A 19846-nucleotide genomic window follows, 5' to 3' on the forward strand; every position below is an offset into this window, starting at 1 on the left:
GGGTTTAATACATTATGTTGTTAATGAATATTTCACCTAAATCTAACATAACTGTAACCTTTTTTTTCAGTGTATTTCTAGTTTTTTTAAAATAAATAATGTAAACACCAGGTCTATGGAATTAGGATATTCCTACCCTGACCCCTTGTGTCTTCATTTTTATATTTATTTTTTGAGACTCAGGACTGAGTTCAAAGTTCTAAGATGGCTTCCACCCCTTCCTGGTTGAAGAGGTGGCATCCAACCAGATCTCAGCTTGAGATCTGTTGGGATCCATGTTGCCTCTCCATCCCTAGATGTAAAAGGTTTTTGAGCAATAATGGCTCAAGAACTACTGAATGGATTTACAGAAAAAGCACTCTATCTGGTCCTAGATCAAGCTTTCTACCAACGTTGGTGTGAATCCATTCCGTAGTTTTGGCTGCAGCTGCGTCTAAAGTTCCAACGAATAAATGGGGAAAACACATTTTGAGACCCCTCTTTTCTCTTGCCCCACTTAATGGATCACCTCAAAACTTTCCATGCTCAAACTCGGCAAAAAAAAGCACTTTTTTGGAAAGTTTCATTCAGTCCTTCTTTAAAATGATTTTTATTCCCCCGATTTTTAACATCTTACCACCCATTAGAACTAATCACCTCTAAACCTTAAAAACACCCTTACATCCTTACACCGTATACCCCCACCGACCACCAAACCTTAAAAATTGCCCTACCAACCAATACTCTACCCACCAATAGCCCTAAAAATACTCTTACCACCCTATAAAACCCTACCCAACTTAAAACCCCTTAAAAACACTCTTACAACTATATATCCCTACCCACTCCTAAACACTAAAAACCCCTTTCCACATTATACCTTTACCCACCCCAAAACCCGAAAAAATTTCCTTACCACCCTGTACACCTACCCAACTCTAAACCTTAAAATGTCCTTACCACCCTAATCCCCTACCAACTACTTAACCCTAAAAATCCCTTACTACCCTATAATTCTACTCTCCCATTAAACGCTACAAATAACCTTACCTCTGTGTACCACTACCCACCCCTAAACCCTAAAAACACTCTTACCACCTTACACTTACCCACTCCTAAACTCTAAAAATGTATTTCCTACCCAATACCCTTACCCACCACTAAACCCTAAAACACCCTTACCACTCAATAACCGTACCCAACCTTAAACCCTAAAATGCCCTTACCACCCTATACACCTACCTACCCACCCTTAAACCCTAAACCCCTGGGGATTAGCGGTGGAGCATATTTTCAGAAGGTGGGCAACAGGAGAGGAGGGCCAGTGTAATAGAAAAGTTTGTGTAATGTGGTCAGTGCTTGAGAAGAGACTTGTTGTCTGAAAAGAAGCCAGTAAATTATTGTAGGCATTGCCCCGATGGATTGCCTGTGATTCGACCTAGAAAAAGACCCAGTTCACTGTTTTTAATTTCTTCATATGCAGCATGAACGAAGTGTAATGATGTTTTCCTAATTAGGAATGCAGTAGATGAGTGTGTAAGAGGATGCATTGATGACTATGTTTACCAGTTGTTTAACGTAGCGAGTACATATCATCAAGACAACATAACAGTCGGTTTTCATTATGTTGAAAAGTGTGGACATTGTTTCTAGGGGAGTTCAGTATCGTGTTGTGTGAGGGTGAAATGAACAAAATATTTTATTTAATCTAACTGGCATAAGGATATCCATACCCCCAGGCACATATGTTCATCCTGGCAAAACTGGCTAGTGCCCCGAAAAGCTAGAAAAACAGTTGTGCTTAAAAACCCTAGGATGTGATCTGAAGAAGATTAATTGTCAAATATGCTTCTACAAGGGCTACAATGCTGTTGAAAACCAGAAAAAAGGAATGGCTACTAAAACCTAGCAACAACCCTAAAAGCTATCAAGGCTGGTTGGATTATGTACACTCCCATTAAGGGACTTAACACGACTTTCACTGTATTTCCGATTTGGCTGGACAAAGTTAGCTACCGAATTCGGGTTATTTCACCTGTGGTATTCTTGGGGGTTGGGACTATATCACCACAAGGTTTTGGCTGCTGAAAGCAGCGGAGATCTTCAAGTGAAATACTGGGCAAATACATACAGGACGCAGAGAGAGTATAAATACTGATTCATGCATGGTACTCCCAAAAATCCCGTAATCATGGATATTTAATTACCCGTCCATAATTATGTGGAGTTAGCAAAGACCCCATGTGGGTACAAGTAGGGTACTTGGCAGAAATTAATCTAACTCATAATGAAGCGATAAGTATTTTGGTGTACAGTTGTACTTGTGTAAGCACTGATGAGGTTCCAAAGATCCCTTATACATACATTTAAAGCAGTGTATAATCCCTCCGTGCTCCCTGTGGCACTATACACGTTATCCAGGTCATGGTGAGAATAAGGGGAAACAGCCACTAGAACGCAGCCGTTTCCACGCAATACTTAACCACGCATGCTTTACAACGCATGCGTAGTTACCACGTATAACCTTTACCACACATTCTTTTACTACGCAATACGTAGTAAAGTAATGTGAGTAAAAGGAAGAATTAAAAAAGGGGGCTTGGGGGGTATCCCCCCCCGACCCCCCCCAAAAAAAGAGTGGGTTTAATAAAAAGAAATAAAAAGTCTTACCTAAAAAAAGCTCTTCTGTGCTTCTTGTCCGTCTTTCAATGAGTCTCAATAACTACGTAATAACGTACGTGCGTCTATGTACTGAATTTACAAAAAAATAGAAAAAGGACCACTTAAAACAGAGTATGAAGGAGGAGAAGTCCGTTGATAGAAAAATAAGGAAAACTGAGTAATTTTATTTATTATACTACATTTTAATGTTAGGCATATTTAAAAATATATTTATAGTTATAAACAAAAAAAAGCACAGCAGGCGGTAAGGGTGTGGTAGGATTGGGGGCTGGGGGCGGAGGGAACATGTAAGGTAATGGGGCAGGGATCGGAGAAAGCATTTACCATGAAAATGATCATGCATAGTTATACAACGAAAATCGTTGTATAACTATGCGTGGTAAAGGTATTTTCATGGTAAAGAATATTCGTGGTAATTGAATTTGCATTGTAACGCGTGCGTGGAAAAGGCATGCGTGGAAAAGGCATGCATTGCAACGGTATGCGTTGTAACGACATACAACCGAGAATAAGCTACGTGTGTCATCCCCTGATTCTATTTGGCAAGAAGTAAAAGCCTCACCCAAGTCATTTCGCGCTCTGTTTCGTTGGGTATCCAAGTCTGGTCTGCTTCATGGTGGCAGAGGGAGAAGATTGAGGAAAGCCATCAGTTCTAGTCCTAGTCAGACTTTCTGCTCCCTGTGATACCTATGAGTATAGTATCATGCTTTAAATGGAAGCAGGCTGTGTTGGCATTAATAGTAAGGCTTTAAATGTTCCCATTCTTAATTAGGCTGAGCGCAGAACGACACATTAAAGAACTTTATGTTCTCGAGTAGCCTGTCCACCAATCATGGGCATAGCCCATGGATGTCATTTAGTGGTCAAAAGTGATCGCAACTGCAACCTCTGGTTTTCCCCTTGAGATCCCTGACAGTAATTCTGCAACCCCTAGCCTCAGAGACTGTTGAGGAAGTGCTGGGATCACAAGATAAGGCAGGGGTGTTGCTTCGGGGAGCATATGTTTGGGGCTGTGATTTCTGGTAGGATTGATAATTACCTGAAACATATCTCACCCAAATATTGCTGACTGAGTTGTGAGGTAGTTGTAGTCCAATTGGTTTTCTGCCTTGAACACACGTCTAACTGGCCCAAAAACGTGAGCTATCTGATGGCAGTCGCTCCTCAAGAGGCTCTAACTCCCTGCTGCTGAAGCCACAGAAGTTCAACAAAAAGCAGACCATTGTGGTATACTGTATCTGTTTATGTGTTTTGCATTGCTTCCTACATATCATTCCTTGCATTTTCTCAGGTTTGTGTGACCTGACTGCTATAAGTACAGCACCATGATACCCGGAAGGGTCACGTTCACGATTTATAATTCTCTGCAAATAAATAAATCGGTAGTAAAAGAAGCACTAAAAAGCCAATACCACTTACTTAGTTATAACAGAAAATGCAAGCCAGACCTATTGCATTTGCCAATATTCGTTTCTCTTGGCCGCCAGTACTTCATGAGCCCATCACATTGTGGCTTTGCCATTGCCACCACCATTATCACCAAACACACGAAGCCTGATATTTAAAGGTATCTTGCACCTGTGCATTCTCCCGTTTCATTGATAAACTGAAAGAAGGCCACAGAGCCGACAGCCAAACAAACCTTCAGAAAATGACTAACTACTAATGAAGGGGCAAATTGAAAATATGGTGGACCATCTGTCACAAGTGTGTTGAAAGTGCCCCCTCTGCTCCATTGGTGGTTCAGTGGACCGATCATCATGCAATAAATCAGGCTATTAGAATTTTTAAAGTTTCTGTCACCAGTGCAAGTATTGCATCTGCACATTTTTTTACTTTCTCCTTTGCTATGTTCAGACCTCCTCTACATTCCATTCACATCAACTTTCAATTACAGACCCCCCTGAACCTGTGTGCGGAAGGACACTTTAATGTAACCTTAAGGAGCACCATGTCTAAACACATATATCCACGAACACTTTAAATAATGTTACCTTGTGTTTACAATAAATGCACACAAGAAACTGGTGACAACAAAATGAGAAACAAAATGCAAAGATAGGGTCGACCACTCACCAACTTTGCAGTTCTGGGTCTGGTTCTGTATCAGACCAATTGGAACATTCCATCCCGCCGTTCTACCGAAGCCTGTGTGGCAGGCCTTCTTTCCACGCAGGTTGTTCCAGGAGATGTCCTTACTGCTCTTCTTTACTATGGCCACAGCATAGTATGTACCTTAAATAATGACAAAAGGAAATGTATGAGTGAAACTGCACCTGAGAGGAGATTTTTGAGTAGGCTCTTGAACTCATTATCAGATAGAGGCACCATAGGGGTAGACTTCAGTGTATATGTACTTATCTAGCCACAGCAGAGACAACATTTCCACTCCACACTGTTTAATCTCGATAGTTCATTTCAACATCCACAGAGCAAACAAGAATGCTGCATCACTACGAAAGTGTAATTAAGAAGTGGAGACTAATAGGTTGCTAAATTGCTGAGATCGTAATAACTGACTGAAGAAGAGCTATATGATGAATTTCCAGGGAAAGCCCCTTAGTAACACAAAGAAACTACACTAGAGTATTCACAAATGAAATAATTTGAGTTGCAATTTCAAAAGAATTCAAATACAGACGAGAACTAGAGCAGAGAACAATATAACAGTCAATGAGATATGTAAAATGACCTGAGAGGCACAATGCTATCATCCACACACTAGATTAAGACCTCCCAGGGATGTGGAATGAGAACTGCTAAGGCAAGAATCAACGAGGGAGCCCACAATTTATTGAGATCACATCTTCTTAAAACATCTGCAAACGGTCGTTGCAACTGTGTGCCTTCATTATTGGCAAAGAGATCACCTTTGGTTCCTGTCGTGTCCTGATAGGGTGGGCGACCGACAGTAGGGCGTTAGGACCCTGTGGGTCCTGAGGGAGAGTGACCAGGTCGTCACCGGACACCAGTTCCGGTGACGGGACAGGAAGAGGACAGACAATGACCAGGACAGGGACGAGGATGGACGTGCTGACGAGCAGCTGTACAACATGATAATAAAGGAGGTACCCGACTAACCTGTGTCCTGTACTTGGTGTGCCGCCCAGCAAATAGCTACAACACGACACTGGCGACGAGGGTGGGATACGGATCGACGTGTGTCCAGCACGTGCACCATCGTGGAAAAAACCAGGTGCTCACCCTGGATGCGCCGCAAGTAAGATGGAAGACGGGAAGAGGGCCGCGGGAGCCCACCAGACAGCGGCAGTGGAAAGACGCAGCAGATTGCGGTAAGCGCTAAGAACAAGCGCGGGCCTTTGAAAACAAGGCGCGAGGTCCCGCGAGAGCTTAGAAGTCTCGGCGGCCATCACTAAGTCAGGCGGCTGAGCCAATGAAAGTGGAAAACAAATGAGGAGGCCATTATGAGGTCAGGAAAAGCGAGATTTCGATCGCCAAATCTCGCGAGATAACGGCGGCCATTTTAAATGGGACATTGGAGAAATAGGCCATAAGAAACAGCGGGGCTGCCATTTCAAGGCCAGGCGAAGAAGAAAAAAAGTGAAACAACATTGGAAAAGAGACAATTAAAGAACACGAAGAGAAACAAAGGTAAACAGAGGTAGAAAGGGACTAAAGATCCCCACAACAAAGAAGAAAAACAAGGGGCAAAAGAAGATAAAAGAGAAGAAAATAAGTACAAACACAATTAAGGCGCCAGAGAAAAAGATAAAGGATAAAGAAAAAGGAGCACAACATAGCATACCAAAAGAAACAGAGACTCAAGAAATGATCAAAGGAAAGAACAGAGCAGCCATTTCAAAGCCAGGCAAAAGGTAAATAAGAAGAATAACATACGATAAGTGGAGAATAAAGGACAAACAAAGGGCGCACAAGTGGAAAAAGAGCAATAAGACAAAGAAAGAAGACAGTGCAATAAGAAAAGAAGAAAAGACAAGAATAATAAGTGAAATAAAAAGAGAAAGAAAGAGAAACAAGAAAGGAAAAGAGATAAGAAAGGAGCAAAAGAGAGTGAAAGAAAGAGAGTGGAGGAAGCCAGAGAAGGCTAAACAAAAGACAGAAAGAGAAACAACAAAGAAAAGAAAGGAAAATAAAGGAAAAAAGGAAGAACAACAAGGAAAGAAAGGACAAAGATCGCACAAGGAAAAAGAAAGAACAAAAGGAGAAGTTACAAGAAAATAAAGAAAAGAAGAAAAGAGAAAGAGAAGATAAGAAAACAAGGAAATAAAGAAGAAAAGACTAGGAAAGCCCAGAAGAGGCCAAATAAGTAGAAATAAAGAAAAGAAAGAAGGACAAAATAAGAAAGAAGTAAAGATAAAGGAAAGCCAGAGATAAGGCTAAACAAAAGACAGAAAAGAGAAATAACAAAGAAAAGAGGGACAAAGACGACTCAGAGAAGCAGAAAGAGGAAAGGAGAACACGAAAGAAAAGAAAACAAAAGGAAAGACACAAAGATAAGAAATAAGTCGCAGGAAAGACGCAAATATAGGAAAACAAGGAAATAACGAGGAAAAGACTAGGAAAGCCCAGAAGAGGCCAAATAAGTAGAAATAAAGAAAAGAAAGAAGGACAAAATAAGAAAGAAGTAAAGATAAAGGAAAGCCAGAGATAAGGCTAAACAAAAGACAGAAAAGAGAAATAACAAAGAAAAGAGGGACAAAGAACGAGAGACAAAAAGAGACACCACCATGCTAGCGATCCAGGAAGTATCGAGACAACAAAGATGGAGAGACACAAAGAATAACAGCCTCACAGATCAAGGAGTAAACAATGAAGAACTATTAACACTCGAGACGATAAGTGAAGAACTGTCAGAAGCAGAGAAAGGCATCTTAATAACGGAGGCACGGATAGTAACACCTTACAGACTGATCAAGACGAGACTGCCACAAGTGGAAGATAAAATAAGTGCAGACCGAAGGGACGTAACAATAAAAGACAAAGAGGCAAAAGAAAAGATAAAAGCACGTGGTGAAGAATCATCAACGGAACAGGCAGCAAAATAACGAAGGAGATAGAAGACAAATAAAGGAAGATGAAGCGAGGATGAGAAGGACATGCAAGAAATGATAGGGACAATATGTTTGAATAGAGATAAAAGTGAGAAGGATTCTCTCTCTCTCTCTCTCTCTCCCTCTCTCTCTCTCTCTCTCTCTCTCTCTCTCTCTCTCTCTCTCTCTTTTTGTTCTTTCCCCTTCATCAATGTAACTGTGAATGAAGACTGTCAATGGTGGGCGACAGTGGTTATGATAAATGTGTCATGAACATTTGTTTGCAACAAGGGGGGAGATGTCGTGTCCTGATAGGGTGGGCGACCGACAGTAGGGCGTTAGGACCCTGTGGGTCCTGAGGGAGAGTGACCAGGTCGTCACCGGACACCAGTTCCGGTGACGGGACAGGAAGAGGACAGACAATGACCAGGACAGGGACGAGGACGGACGTGCTGACGAGCAGCTGTACAACATGATAATAAAGGAGGTACCCGACTAACCTGTGTCCTGTACTTGGTGTGCCGCCCAGCAAATAGCTACAACACGACAGTTCCTTCCTTTACTCTTGCAGTTGATTGTCCGAGGCTAATGGCCCTTGCATAGCGTTACAATAGCCAAAAATATATTGTCTCGTGAACTCAGACCTCAAACACTGGACAGAACAGAAACCATCTGTACCCACCTGTCTTTGCTCCTTTGTTTCTGCATGGGGTTTTATTATCTGCAATGGACACAAAGCAACAGTTAGACAAATGCTCAAACTCCAACTCGCCTGTAATTCAGAGGTCTTTGCTAGCAACATACCTGCGTCGTAATACTCCCCCATGACGGGTACCAGACCACACTTCCCAGCAGTAAAGACAACTCCTCCATCCACGGTCACAGCATCTGCCTCTCGTTTCTAAAATAGCATAATAACTGACGATCATTGAATGCCATGACTGCTCCTGTCCAAAACTGTCCTACGACTATGACTTCCTACAAAGGTAGGATGGAAGAACAAAGACCAACGACATTTCATTTTCAGTGCTTTAACAGAGCCTAACTTGCATAAGTCTCCTCTTCTGACACAGCAGCTCCAGTACCTATATCCATTTATCGACTTAATCCAGAACACTCAAAATTATCTTCAGTGCTAAAGCGCCTGCAATGTTCACGTGTCTACCCAAGTAATCTACCCATTGAGAGGATGTGGCACATGCATCCCTGTAGTGAATTAACAGCCCAGTCAGACTTAAAGATGAATGCTGTTGTATTCTGACTGTAGACTCCAGGCGTTTCCAGCACTACCCATAACACACCCAGGGTGTATAAGGCTATTTCTTGAGGTCCTGCAGTTAGTTTGGTCTTGTATAGCAGCAAAATATATGGTTGGTGGCAAGGCCTTGGTGAAGGATAGCAACAGAACAGGTATAAACCAATTGCCTTCGATAAATCCCTCACCAGAATCTGAAGAATGCACTCTTCCGCTGAGTTTGCCTCTGTGCATTCAATGGTGGCCCCGCTCAGGGCACTCCACGTGTCACACTTTGCTTTCTCCTCCCTGCTTGATGTACACCAGCGCACCCTGTTCACCGAGGTGGAGGTTTTCGTCTCTGGAAAAAGAACAATACATTTGAAAATCCAGTGAGCAAGTACTGGGATGAGCTTCCAAATGTTGGAACAATGCGACCAACTGGAGAACCTTTTGGGATCATGATATATGAATTGAGAGAGAGTTACGTACAATATGGATAAAACCTTGTCTGGATAACATACATTGATCAGAAAATTGACCGTCACTTGTTAATGGCTTTTGCGATTTCAATATGGTAGACTAGATTACCATTCCTATTGTTGATATGACAGAGCATACAAACCATGGCAGGTGCATTGCTAGCGTGGAACAGAGCTAGCCCCCAAACAGCCAGCAAATACCTAAAATTCAAGGCCCAGTCGATAAATATAAAGAGTCAATGCCTTCAAATGATTGCATGTTCCAGTTTCTTAATCTGCATAATGTAACCATTTTGCACACAAAAATGATACGCAATCAGTCATTGGCTACTTTGTTGAAAAAGTACTGTGTGATCTGCTGTTTTAATCTTATTATGTAATACATCAGTTTATATTTTAAGATTGGGTTTTTGATAATGGTCTTGTGCTTGGTATGCGTTTCTTTTTATTGATGTATTTTAAATATTAAACATTTTTGACAGTTCTTTTTTATATTAATTGAGTGTGTTTTATATTATGGTTGTCTCTTATGCTCATCTGTGAAAGATTGAATACAGATTATCTGATTTGAAAAAATATGCTCTATAACATAACACCTTTCTGATACATCCCGAAATGCATTAATTATCTAAACTAATCTATATAAAAAAAAAATCATTAATAAATCAAAATATCTGTTGAATATCCCATTTGTGCAGCGGTGGCCCCTCCATTAGGGTGGAGGAGCACCACCCCCCTACCACCACCCACATATAAAACAATAATAAAGCGGGTTTCTAACTTGTTTTATTATCGTTTTATTTTAATCCCCCTGGACCTGCCCCCAAGACTTTGACGAGTCTTGAGAACAGGTCCAGGGGGATGACACTGTGGTGGGGGAGTTGTAGTGCATTCACTGTGCATGAGGTATTTGGCGGGCTGTTTCAGGCTGGCCAGACATCTCATTCGCAGTGAAGCTTTCCCCAACCCAGTAACGTTGCTGGGGCTAGCAAAAGCAGGCACAGGCTCCCAGTCTGCCTGGGAGTGCAAAGTCATAGCTCTCAGGTCAATCCTAACGCTGCTTTCCTGCAGTGTCATGATTGGCCGCAGTGCAGTGTGGGAGCCTGCCCCAGAAGCAGAAAGAGCTCGATTGAGCAGCTAACGTCACCAAGAAGATTGTCAACAGCCAACTCACGAACTTCTTCCTCGACTCCTTCAAATCCGGATTCCGCAGCAACCCCAAACCGAGACCTCCCTCCTCGCTGTCACAGACAACATCCGCACTCTCCTCGACCAGGGACACACTGCGGCACTCATCTTACTTGATCTCTTTGCAGCCTTCGACACCTTCTCCCACCAAACTCTCACCGCCAGACTCCATGATGCTGGCTTACACGGAACTGCCCTCGACTGGATCCACTCCATCCTCACCGGCTGAACCCCAAGAATCAGACTCCTGCCTTTCCTCTCCAAACCCACAGAGATCAACTGCAGAGTACTCCAAGGATCGTAGCTCAGCCCCACACTCTTCAACATCTACATGACCCCTCTCGCTGCCATAGTCAGAAAACATGGGCTCAGCATAGTATCCTAAGCTGACAACACCCAGCTCATCCTCTCCCTCACGAGGCAACCCAACATCACCAAACTCAGCTTCCAGGAAGGAATGAAAGACGTCACATCCTGGATGAGCACCAGGTGTCTGAAGCTCAACTCGGGCAAGATAGAAGTCCTCGTCCTCGAACCCACCCCTCAGCTTGGGACAACACCTGGTGGCCCTCCGCCCTCCGTAGCCCCCCTACTCCCACAGACCATGCCCGCAACCTCAGCATCATACTCAACTCCTCCCTCACCATGATCCAACAGATCAACGCCAGCTCCAGGTCATTCTACAACACCCTCTGCATCCTTCGCAAGACTTTCAAGTGGATCCCTGCTGAGTCCAGAAAGACCATCACCCACGTACTCATAACCAGCAGACTGGCCTACGGAAATGCCATCTATGCCGGCATCAACAAATCCCTGCTCCAGAAACTCCAGTCCATCCAGAACACCCCTGCCAGGTTCGTCCTTGGCAACCCACAAAATGAACACATCACCCAACACCTACGACATCTCAACAAAAGATTCTCCTTCCACACACCTAAGAGAAATCTCCTCTCCGCCTACCTCCCCCTCGCTGAAAACCTCACGCATATACAGAGTCAGAACAGGTGGCAGAGCCTACTCCTACTTCTCAGCAAAGACCAGGAACAGACTCCCGCTCAACATCAGACGTTCCCCCACTCTGCACACTTTCAAGAAGAACCTCAAGACCTGGCTCTCTGGCTGAATCGGAGCTGCACGACTCCTCCCCACGCCTTAAGACCCCAACGGGTGAGTAGCATGCTTCACAAATCCTGATTGATGGAGCGAGGTGATCAGGTAAGTTTGTTTATCTTTACTTTTGTACTATGTGCAGCTCTGGAAAACATTTCTAGTGCATTGCGAAATTAAATGACAATAAAATGTATATAGAGCACACTACTACCCATAGTTGTCATGGCGCTGTGTCAATATAATATCTTAAGGCCGCCAGTACCATATTCTATCCAGTTCTGAGGTACTGGATTTTTGTGCACAGTTCTAAGATAATGTGACCATTTCTAAAGGATTCATCTATGTATGTCCAGTCCAGTACACCTGTGATATATTGTGTATAGTTCTGGCAGCAATCTCTGGCATACTTTGCTAAGTTAATGAAAGTGAATTGTTGTGATGAGGTACAAGAGTTGACTGGAGAATTTAGATGAGGAAGAGCGTGGGATAAGAAGGAGCCTCCTTAAACTTGAATGTGTAAAGACCGTTAACCGAATGATGGATGGCTTACCTGTCCTACACAGGCTTACTTTTTAAAATTATACATAGTACACAGGAACCCCATAGATTCCTTTATTGTTGCTTTGTTTGATGGCTATTTCAATAGGTATATAATTGTGTTTTTAAATGGACGTGTTTCTTTCTTGTAAGTATGGTCCGGAGCGAGTGCGTATAAATATAAAGCATTAGACCCTTAGCATTAGTGAGTGGATATAACATTGAAAGAATTGTGCTCTTGTTTCACTCTCTAAGTGCACCATCTTCTTACTGTAGAGCACATCTGTTGTCTGTTGTGAGGACGGGTTGTCTTGTAGCACACTGCTCCATGTGAGGCTGCGTGATTCACTGATATATCCATTTACTAACCCATTCATCCTCCTCTAACAATTTATAAAATCAATCACCTAGTCATCAAGCAATCCACCTTTCTATGCCTCCACCCATCCATCCACTCACTCCTCGATCCATTTACTTACACCGTCCCCCCTGACTTGTTTATTCACTCACCTATTCATCTCACTTTCCTTCACCCACCCACCTACTCATCATTGTACCTATCCACCCACTCACCCATACAATCACTCATTCACTCACACATCCACTGGCACCCACCTGCTATCTCACCCACCCATTCACCCGGACATCTGTTCATCCACCCATTCACAAAATCCATTCATACACTCTTTCACCTATGTCCTCAAAAATTGATTCACTCATTCATCCATATATCCCTCCACCTGATAACTTCTCTGACTCCCATTCATATATCTACCTACAATTACAACCATACTCATCCATCCACTCAGTGGCCTATCCATTCACCCACTCATTATTAAATTCTTTCACACTGCATTTTATTCATGGTCAACATCATTGTTTACTACTCATCTTAGTCATCTACCCATGCATATAACTATTTGCTCATCCAATAGCTCACCCCCTCGTCATCATGAAAAAGCATGTGAGAAAGAACTGTCTAGTGCCTCGCTGGTGTGGTCCGTATCAGTAGATCTTGGTTAATACAACTGCAGTGAAGTGTGGTGGCCTTCCTAACTGGGTGCACACATACCACACTCGTAGGGACCTGTGTCTCCTTGATGAAGTAACAGCTCCTCTCCCAGGAGAGACACCTGCAGTGGTTGAGAGTGCATTGGAAGGAGTCAGCCAAGCTGCAGCGGACCAGACAGAGCCTGAAACAGCATTAGAGTGATCTGAGGGAGGGTCAAGACAAATCCGAAACTAAAGCTGGCATGGAGGCAGCTGATACTTTCTTGGGTAATGAGGCAGATCGCGACCTCAACAAAATAACTAGTGCTGAGGGACCACGAGTGGTAGTGAAAGAAAGCTGGCCAAGAAATCAAGCGAGGAAAAGACTAAAGTTGTCTTCTGAAAGAGCCCATGCACCCATAGTTAAATCATCTGGAGAATTTGAGCTAAGTGGAGACGAAAGTGAACGGCCTAATCTAAGAAGGTCCAAGGGATCGAGGATGCCTTGATGGAGATATTCTTCTCCTGAGTGACCTTATCTTGCTACAGATGACAGCAAGGGTGAATTTGGGAGATTCTGGAATAATAGTGGAGACTCATCAGAAGCTATTAGAACTTTATCTGAACTTTCTTCTTACTTTTGAACTACCTTACCTGACAAGTGACAAGACTGAGTGCCGTGACCCACGTAGTACTGAATAAAGCTGAATTTCCCTATCTGGATTCAGGGGACTTTCCTGTGCTTGTTCATGAACTAAAAATAATGATATTAGAAATGCTCCTTAATGAACTTGTTGGACACCAGCCATCATACAATACTCTGCCACAGAATTAATGCCTCTGACTCCAGTGACCTCTTCTCACCACAGTAATACTTTGGACGTTACTCTACCAAGATTCAACTGTGGTGAGTGTGGTTTTAATCCTAATTCATCCTTGGAGCATAAAGTTGCAGAGGAAGCTCTTTCTCAGGCTTCGGAGCCTGTACAGCCTTTTTCCATTAACTGCCACTTGTTGGCCATGCACAGTTCAGAACTGTTTGAGTTTTTAACAGATTTCTCTCTGGACACCATCTTTTTAAAAAAGAACTCAGCCCCAGACATTCTGAGGGCCATCCCTCAGGGCTACGCCATTGTTAGGTTGGGCAGGCCTCAGTTGAGAGGAGATGGGATAGCTATAGTATTTAAAAATTCTCTTCATTGTACTCTCTCTGAAACCCCAATCGTGGAGAGGGATGCAGCAGTCATCTCCTTATGATGCAGGTAATATCACCTTAATAGGACCTCTGATTTATAAGCTTCCTGGCCCTGCCACTAGTTTCTGTGCCTCATTAGTTAGCATAGTACCCGAATACTCCAACCTCACCATTGTTGGTGATTTAAACCTTCATGTTGAAGATGCAAGCTGTCACACAGCTTCAACGCTAGTTTCTGATCTTGAAGCACTTAAACTGAGGCAACTAGTGCAGGCCAGACCCATAGATCGGGTCATACTTTAGATCCCATCTTCATAAATCTAGGGAATTTAGTAACTAACCCTCCCATCCCGCTGATATGGGCTGACCATTTTGCAGTCTCTATGTGCTGGCTAACCTGTCTGACAGGACATTGAGCCACCTAAAATCAGCCAACCAAAACCTGAAGATGAGTTAAAGTAACTACTAAAGCTTTCACTTAAGCCTTGGAACTGAACAACTTGGCTTTGGAGATTAGCATAGGAGCGACCAATTCCCAAGTAGTAGGGTGGATCAAGTGTGCAGTAGATCAGATCGCGCCAATAACCGAACATGTGATAAAAAGACTGAAACCCTCGGCCGAATGGTTCAATAAAAAGCTACTCATCCTAAAGACAGGCTGCAAATGGCTAGAACGCACATGGCGACAAAATTATGATCCTTGTGACAAAGCCCTGTCTTGTAGAAACCTAAAAAGCTATCACAAGCAAATTAAGATGCAATGAAGTTTCTAAATAGGGAAAATTGAGACAGTGCAGAATGTGCCTCGTTAGCTTTTCTCTATAGTTAGATCCTCTCTTCCTTCTCTTCTCTTCTCACCAGTGATACCTCCCTTTGAGGACAGGTGCAACATCCTAGCACAGGGTTTCTTTGTATAAAGTGGCAGTCATAGATTCCCACATTTTCAGAGGCTGCCCCAAATATTCCCTGCCTCCAAACTTATTTCGAACCCATTGAAGATAAAGAAGCTCTCTGACTGAAGATGTCATCCAGATCATGGCGTCAATAATATCAGGGGCTCCCTCTGACCCTGCTATTCATACGATTCTGGAACGTGGTGCTGCACGCATTACTCAGAGTTGTGTAACCTGTTGAACTGCTCTATCGCTAGTTGTCAGGTCCCCCACCTGTGAAAACATGCTACTATAGCTTGACGCAACCAAGTCAGTGAATTATAGGCCATCTCGCCATCTCCCATTTACCTCTAAGGTTGCAAAAAAATATGTAAACCAGCAACTCTCTTTGTTTATCCAAGCAAACCATATCCTGCATGGGACTCAATCAGGATTTCATCTATTCCGTTTGCTTCTGAATCTTTACGCCAAGCTGCGGACAGAGGGTACACGATTGCATTGCTCCTACTGATTTTCAATGCAGAATTTGATACTGTGTCCCTAAGTCTCCCTCTCCTTTTAGAATGGCTGCAAAACTACTACAAATTGGGTGAGTCTCAGCTGCCTCAGATTGAATGCAAGTAAAACCGAGGTTCCGGTCCTAGGTTAACAACTGTCTGTTTGGTCCACATCATGGTGGCTGAACACCTTGGGACCGCTTCCTACGCCTGAGCCTAAAGTGAAGAGTCTAGGGCCCTCATTTATGAGGCCGTACGTGAGTTTTGCGCTTCCGATGCGTCACTTTTTGTGACGCATCGGCGGCATAAAACATGCCTCCTGATGCGCACTATTTACAAGGTGACGCATCTAAGCAGATGCGTCACTTTGTAAACCCCTGCGCTACATTTTACCTGCGTCAGGTATAATGTACGCAGAGGGGGCGTTCACCCGCAAAAAGCCTCGTAATAGTGACGCAGTGAAATTTCACTGCGTCACTTTTAGGATGCTGTTGCGTCAAAATCTTGCGCCTGCCTCACAGCAGGCGTAAGACTGACGCAAGCCCTTTCACATGGGGCTTTCCCCATGTGAAAGGAAGCATTGCTGGAGTTGCGTCACTTTTGTGACACACTCCAGCAATGCGTCACTTTTGCGCCTACAGATACGTCAGAAATACTGACGTATCTGTAACTCCTTGCGACATGATGCGTCATATTATAAATATGACGCATCAATCATGTCGCAGGGAGAGCGCAGTGAAAAGTGACGCATCGCTGTTTTCACGCAGCGATGCGTCACTTTTCATAAATGAGGCCGTAGGCATTTGGTTTGATTCTAAAATGTTATTTGAAAGCCAAATTGCAAGCTTGGCAGGACAGTGCTTCAGTACTTAAATTATTCTTCCTTATCTGCCTGAAGAATCCAGGAAACCTGTGGTCCAGTCTCTTATCATGTCTAGACTGGACTACTGTAATGTTTTATATCTCGGAGTTTCACAGGCACGCAACTCCAGAGGGTACAGAATATGGTAGCACATTCGCTCCTGAAATTGCCTAGACACTCCCCCTAAACTTCTGTCTTAACCAAATGCATTGGCTCCCATTTAAGGAACGAGTTTCTTTCGAGGCTTTATGCTATTGCCATAGAATTCTTAATGGCAAAGGCCCTGGTTACTTGAAGACTATGGGGCAGATTTATGAGGCCCTTGCGCCACGTTTACGCCGCTGTTGCGTCACGCAAGGCGGTGTAAACGTGGCGCATCCCTACGAACGATTTACAACGTGACGCATCTAGGCAGATGCGTCACGTTGTAAAGCCCTGCGCCACTTGAGGGCGTTCCGGCGCAGGGTGGGCGTTCCGGGGCAGGTGTGCCTCGCAAAAGTGGCCGAGTGAAGGGGCAGATTTATGAGGCCCTTGCGCCACGTTTACGCCGCTGTTGCGTCACGCAAGGCGGTGTAAACGTGGCGCATCCCTACGAACGATTTACAACGTGACGCATCTAGGCAGATGCGTCACGTTGTAAAGCCCTGCGCCACTTGAGGGCGTTCCGGCGCAGGGTGGGCGTTCCGGGGCAGGTGTGCCTCGCAAAAGTGGCCGAGTGAAATCTATAAGATTTCACTCAGTCACTTTCAGGCCAATGCTGCGTCAAAAGCCTGCGCCTGCTTGAAGCAGGCGTAGGTCTTGATGCAGCATTGGTCAGATAGGGCACCCCCGAGCCTTGCTGGAGCTGCGTCGCGCTTGTGACGCAACTCCAGCAATGCGCCATCTTTACGGCACAGATGCGTCACGCATCTGTGCCGTTTTTGCCCCATGGTGCGCCGCATTGTAAATGCGGCGCACCATGGGTGGCGGAGCTGTGGCGCACTGTGGCGCACGTTAACTGGCGCATCCCTGGGGATGCGCCAGGTAACATAAATCTGCCCCGAAATCTATAAGATTTCACTCAGTCACTTTCAGGCCAATGCTGCGTCAAAAGCCTGCGCCTGCTTGAAGCAGGCGTAGGTCTTGATGCAGCATTGGTCAGATAGGGCACCCCCGAGCCTTGCTGGAGCTGCGTCGCGCTTGTGACGCAACTCCAGCAATGCGCCATCTTTACGGCACAGATGCGTCACGCATCTGTGCCGTTTTTGCCCCATGGTGCGCCGCATTGTAAATGCGGCGCACCATGGGTGGCGGAGCTGTGGCGCACTGTGGCGCACGTTAACTGGCGCATCCCTGGGGATGCGCCAGGTAACATAAATCTGCCCCTATGGTTTTAGCTTACAGTCCAAACAGATCTCGCAGATCAGCCAATGCCCAGCTTGCACTCGTTCCTAGATATAAAAAATCAAGCATCGAAGGATGCTCATTCAGCTTTTTAATGGCTAGATTGTGGAATGCATGACCACTTTCCCTTATACAAGAGAAGTCAGAGTTCTCTTTTAGAAAAAAGCTGAAAACGTGGCTTTTTAGATACATCTAGTCCAGTGGCTAGCATTTATGCTTATGGTAGAGGACACGAAACCCTAGCGCTGGGACATCTATGGAAGTAACTGTGCCGCTCATAAAACGCCCCATTAATAATTATAGTGTTAGGCTTAATAATAGTGCTTGTAGGATTATATTCAGATTCCGCTGGCGCTGCGCTGTAGAAGAGAAGAATTCCCCATGAGCAGAAATCATCATATGAAATAGATGGTAGTTTATTTGATTTGTAAACTTTATTTCGATTTAAGAAAATCACAAAAGTCTGCACATTATAAAATCACAGGGTCTACATGCCTCATCAACAGTTCATTACACTTATTCTAATACCCGTAACAGTGGGACAAACCAATTATACAGTATTAAAACTATAAATAGATAAAACCGGATTAAAACTTACATGTATGGCGAGCCAGAAACAGTTCATTAGTTAAGAAGATAAAAGGACGAAAAAAGATACATCTAGAGCAATAAAACATATCACCAAATACACACATAGCAGCAGTAGAAGAATTTTACCATCACCTCCCTTCGGACCAGCGTGTGACCCACACTCGTCCCAGGAACTTGGCTAGAGCAATCACAAAGGGGCCGTCAACAGCTGTTTTGAAAAGACTGAACGCCTCACGGTGATCCCTAGTTCCCATCAAGAGGACAATGGGTTTAAGCCAATTTCTCCTTGGATTAGAATAAGCAGGACATGCAAATAAAATGTGGCCCACCGATTCTTCCTTATGTGGGCAAAATGGCATTTACTACTGCTTACATGTGAACCCAACCACCGAGAGGTAAAGACCTTGGTCGGTAGGGTACCTACTCTAAATTGGTGGAATAATTTGCGGTCGCGGGTTGAGGTGATTAGGTCTCAGTACTGTTCATATTGGGGTTGGGATTTAGTATGGAGAAAAATGCTAGACAATGTGGGCCTAATTGGTGATGCATGATGGTTTATTCTCATTAAGAGAGCAGAACTTGAATGTAGATTGATCTAGAGGAGATTATACATCAAACGCTTACATTAGGTTGCTTTATGAGTATGCTGATACGATGGAAGCCAGAGATTACTATGTTTGTATGCAGGTACCTGATTCAGTGGTTGAAGAAATTACTTACCATCTTATATCCCTAGCATAGGGCATCACTTGTAGTTTACTGGTGAGTATTTTCTATGGAAAGGATCATTTTCGGTACTACTATTCTAATTATGAATTAGATCCTTCAGAAGTTCCTTTATTCAAACACTTGAATAGATTTTATATGCTCAGATTACTGAAATAGCAAGTAGTTAGTTTGCCCCGGTTAAAATGTTAGATGCTGCTTATGCACATCAACACAATTTGACTTGTATTCGGGACGCCCATTCTGAACTTGCTACCGTTTTCGCTATGCCCATTGGGGTTGTGCCACCGGGATTACCTCCCGCAAGTAATCTGACACCCTGACTGCCCTTGTTTCATCTGTACCGCGGAGCGCGGGTCTGCCGGGACCACAGTCCCAAGAAGACAGCGCACTCTTGCGGGATTTTGAGGGCGAGAGGAGAGATGAGGATAAATTGCCAACAGGGCTTCCGCGGCGCGGGGGATGTATGACATTACAACGCATGC

General features: G+C 44.0%; 1 protein-coding gene across 2 annotated transcripts in view; it reads right to left on the reverse strand.

Annotated features, from left to right (window-relative positions):
• Positions 1-19846, reverse strand: part of LOC144791089 (serotransferrin-A-like) — a 302511-nt gene that overhangs the window by 124810 nt on the left and 157855 nt on the right. Inside the window, exons 9-12 of one of the 2 annotated variants that reach the window (XM_078665746.1) lie at positions 9117-9268; positions 8478-8574; positions 8356-8394; positions 4738-4872 (exon numbers count right to left, since the gene is read on the reverse strand). In XM_078665746.1, the coding sequence (XP_078521872.1) occupies positions 4738-4872; positions 8356-8394; positions 8478-8574; positions 9117-9268 (423 nt within the window). Of the gene's footprint in view, positions 1-4737; positions 4897-8355; positions 8395-8477; positions 8575-9116; positions 9269-19846 lie in introns of both variants that reach the window. The other variant, XM_078665745.1, reaches the window with a different exon arrangement.

This window comes from Lissotriton helveticus, chromosome 11, assembly GCF_964261635.1.
Source record: "Lissotriton helveticus chromosome 11, aLisHel1.1, whole genome shotgun sequence".
Classification (NCBI taxonomy): Eukaryota; Metazoa; Chordata; class Amphibia; order Caudata; family Salamandridae; genus Lissotriton; species Lissotriton helveticus.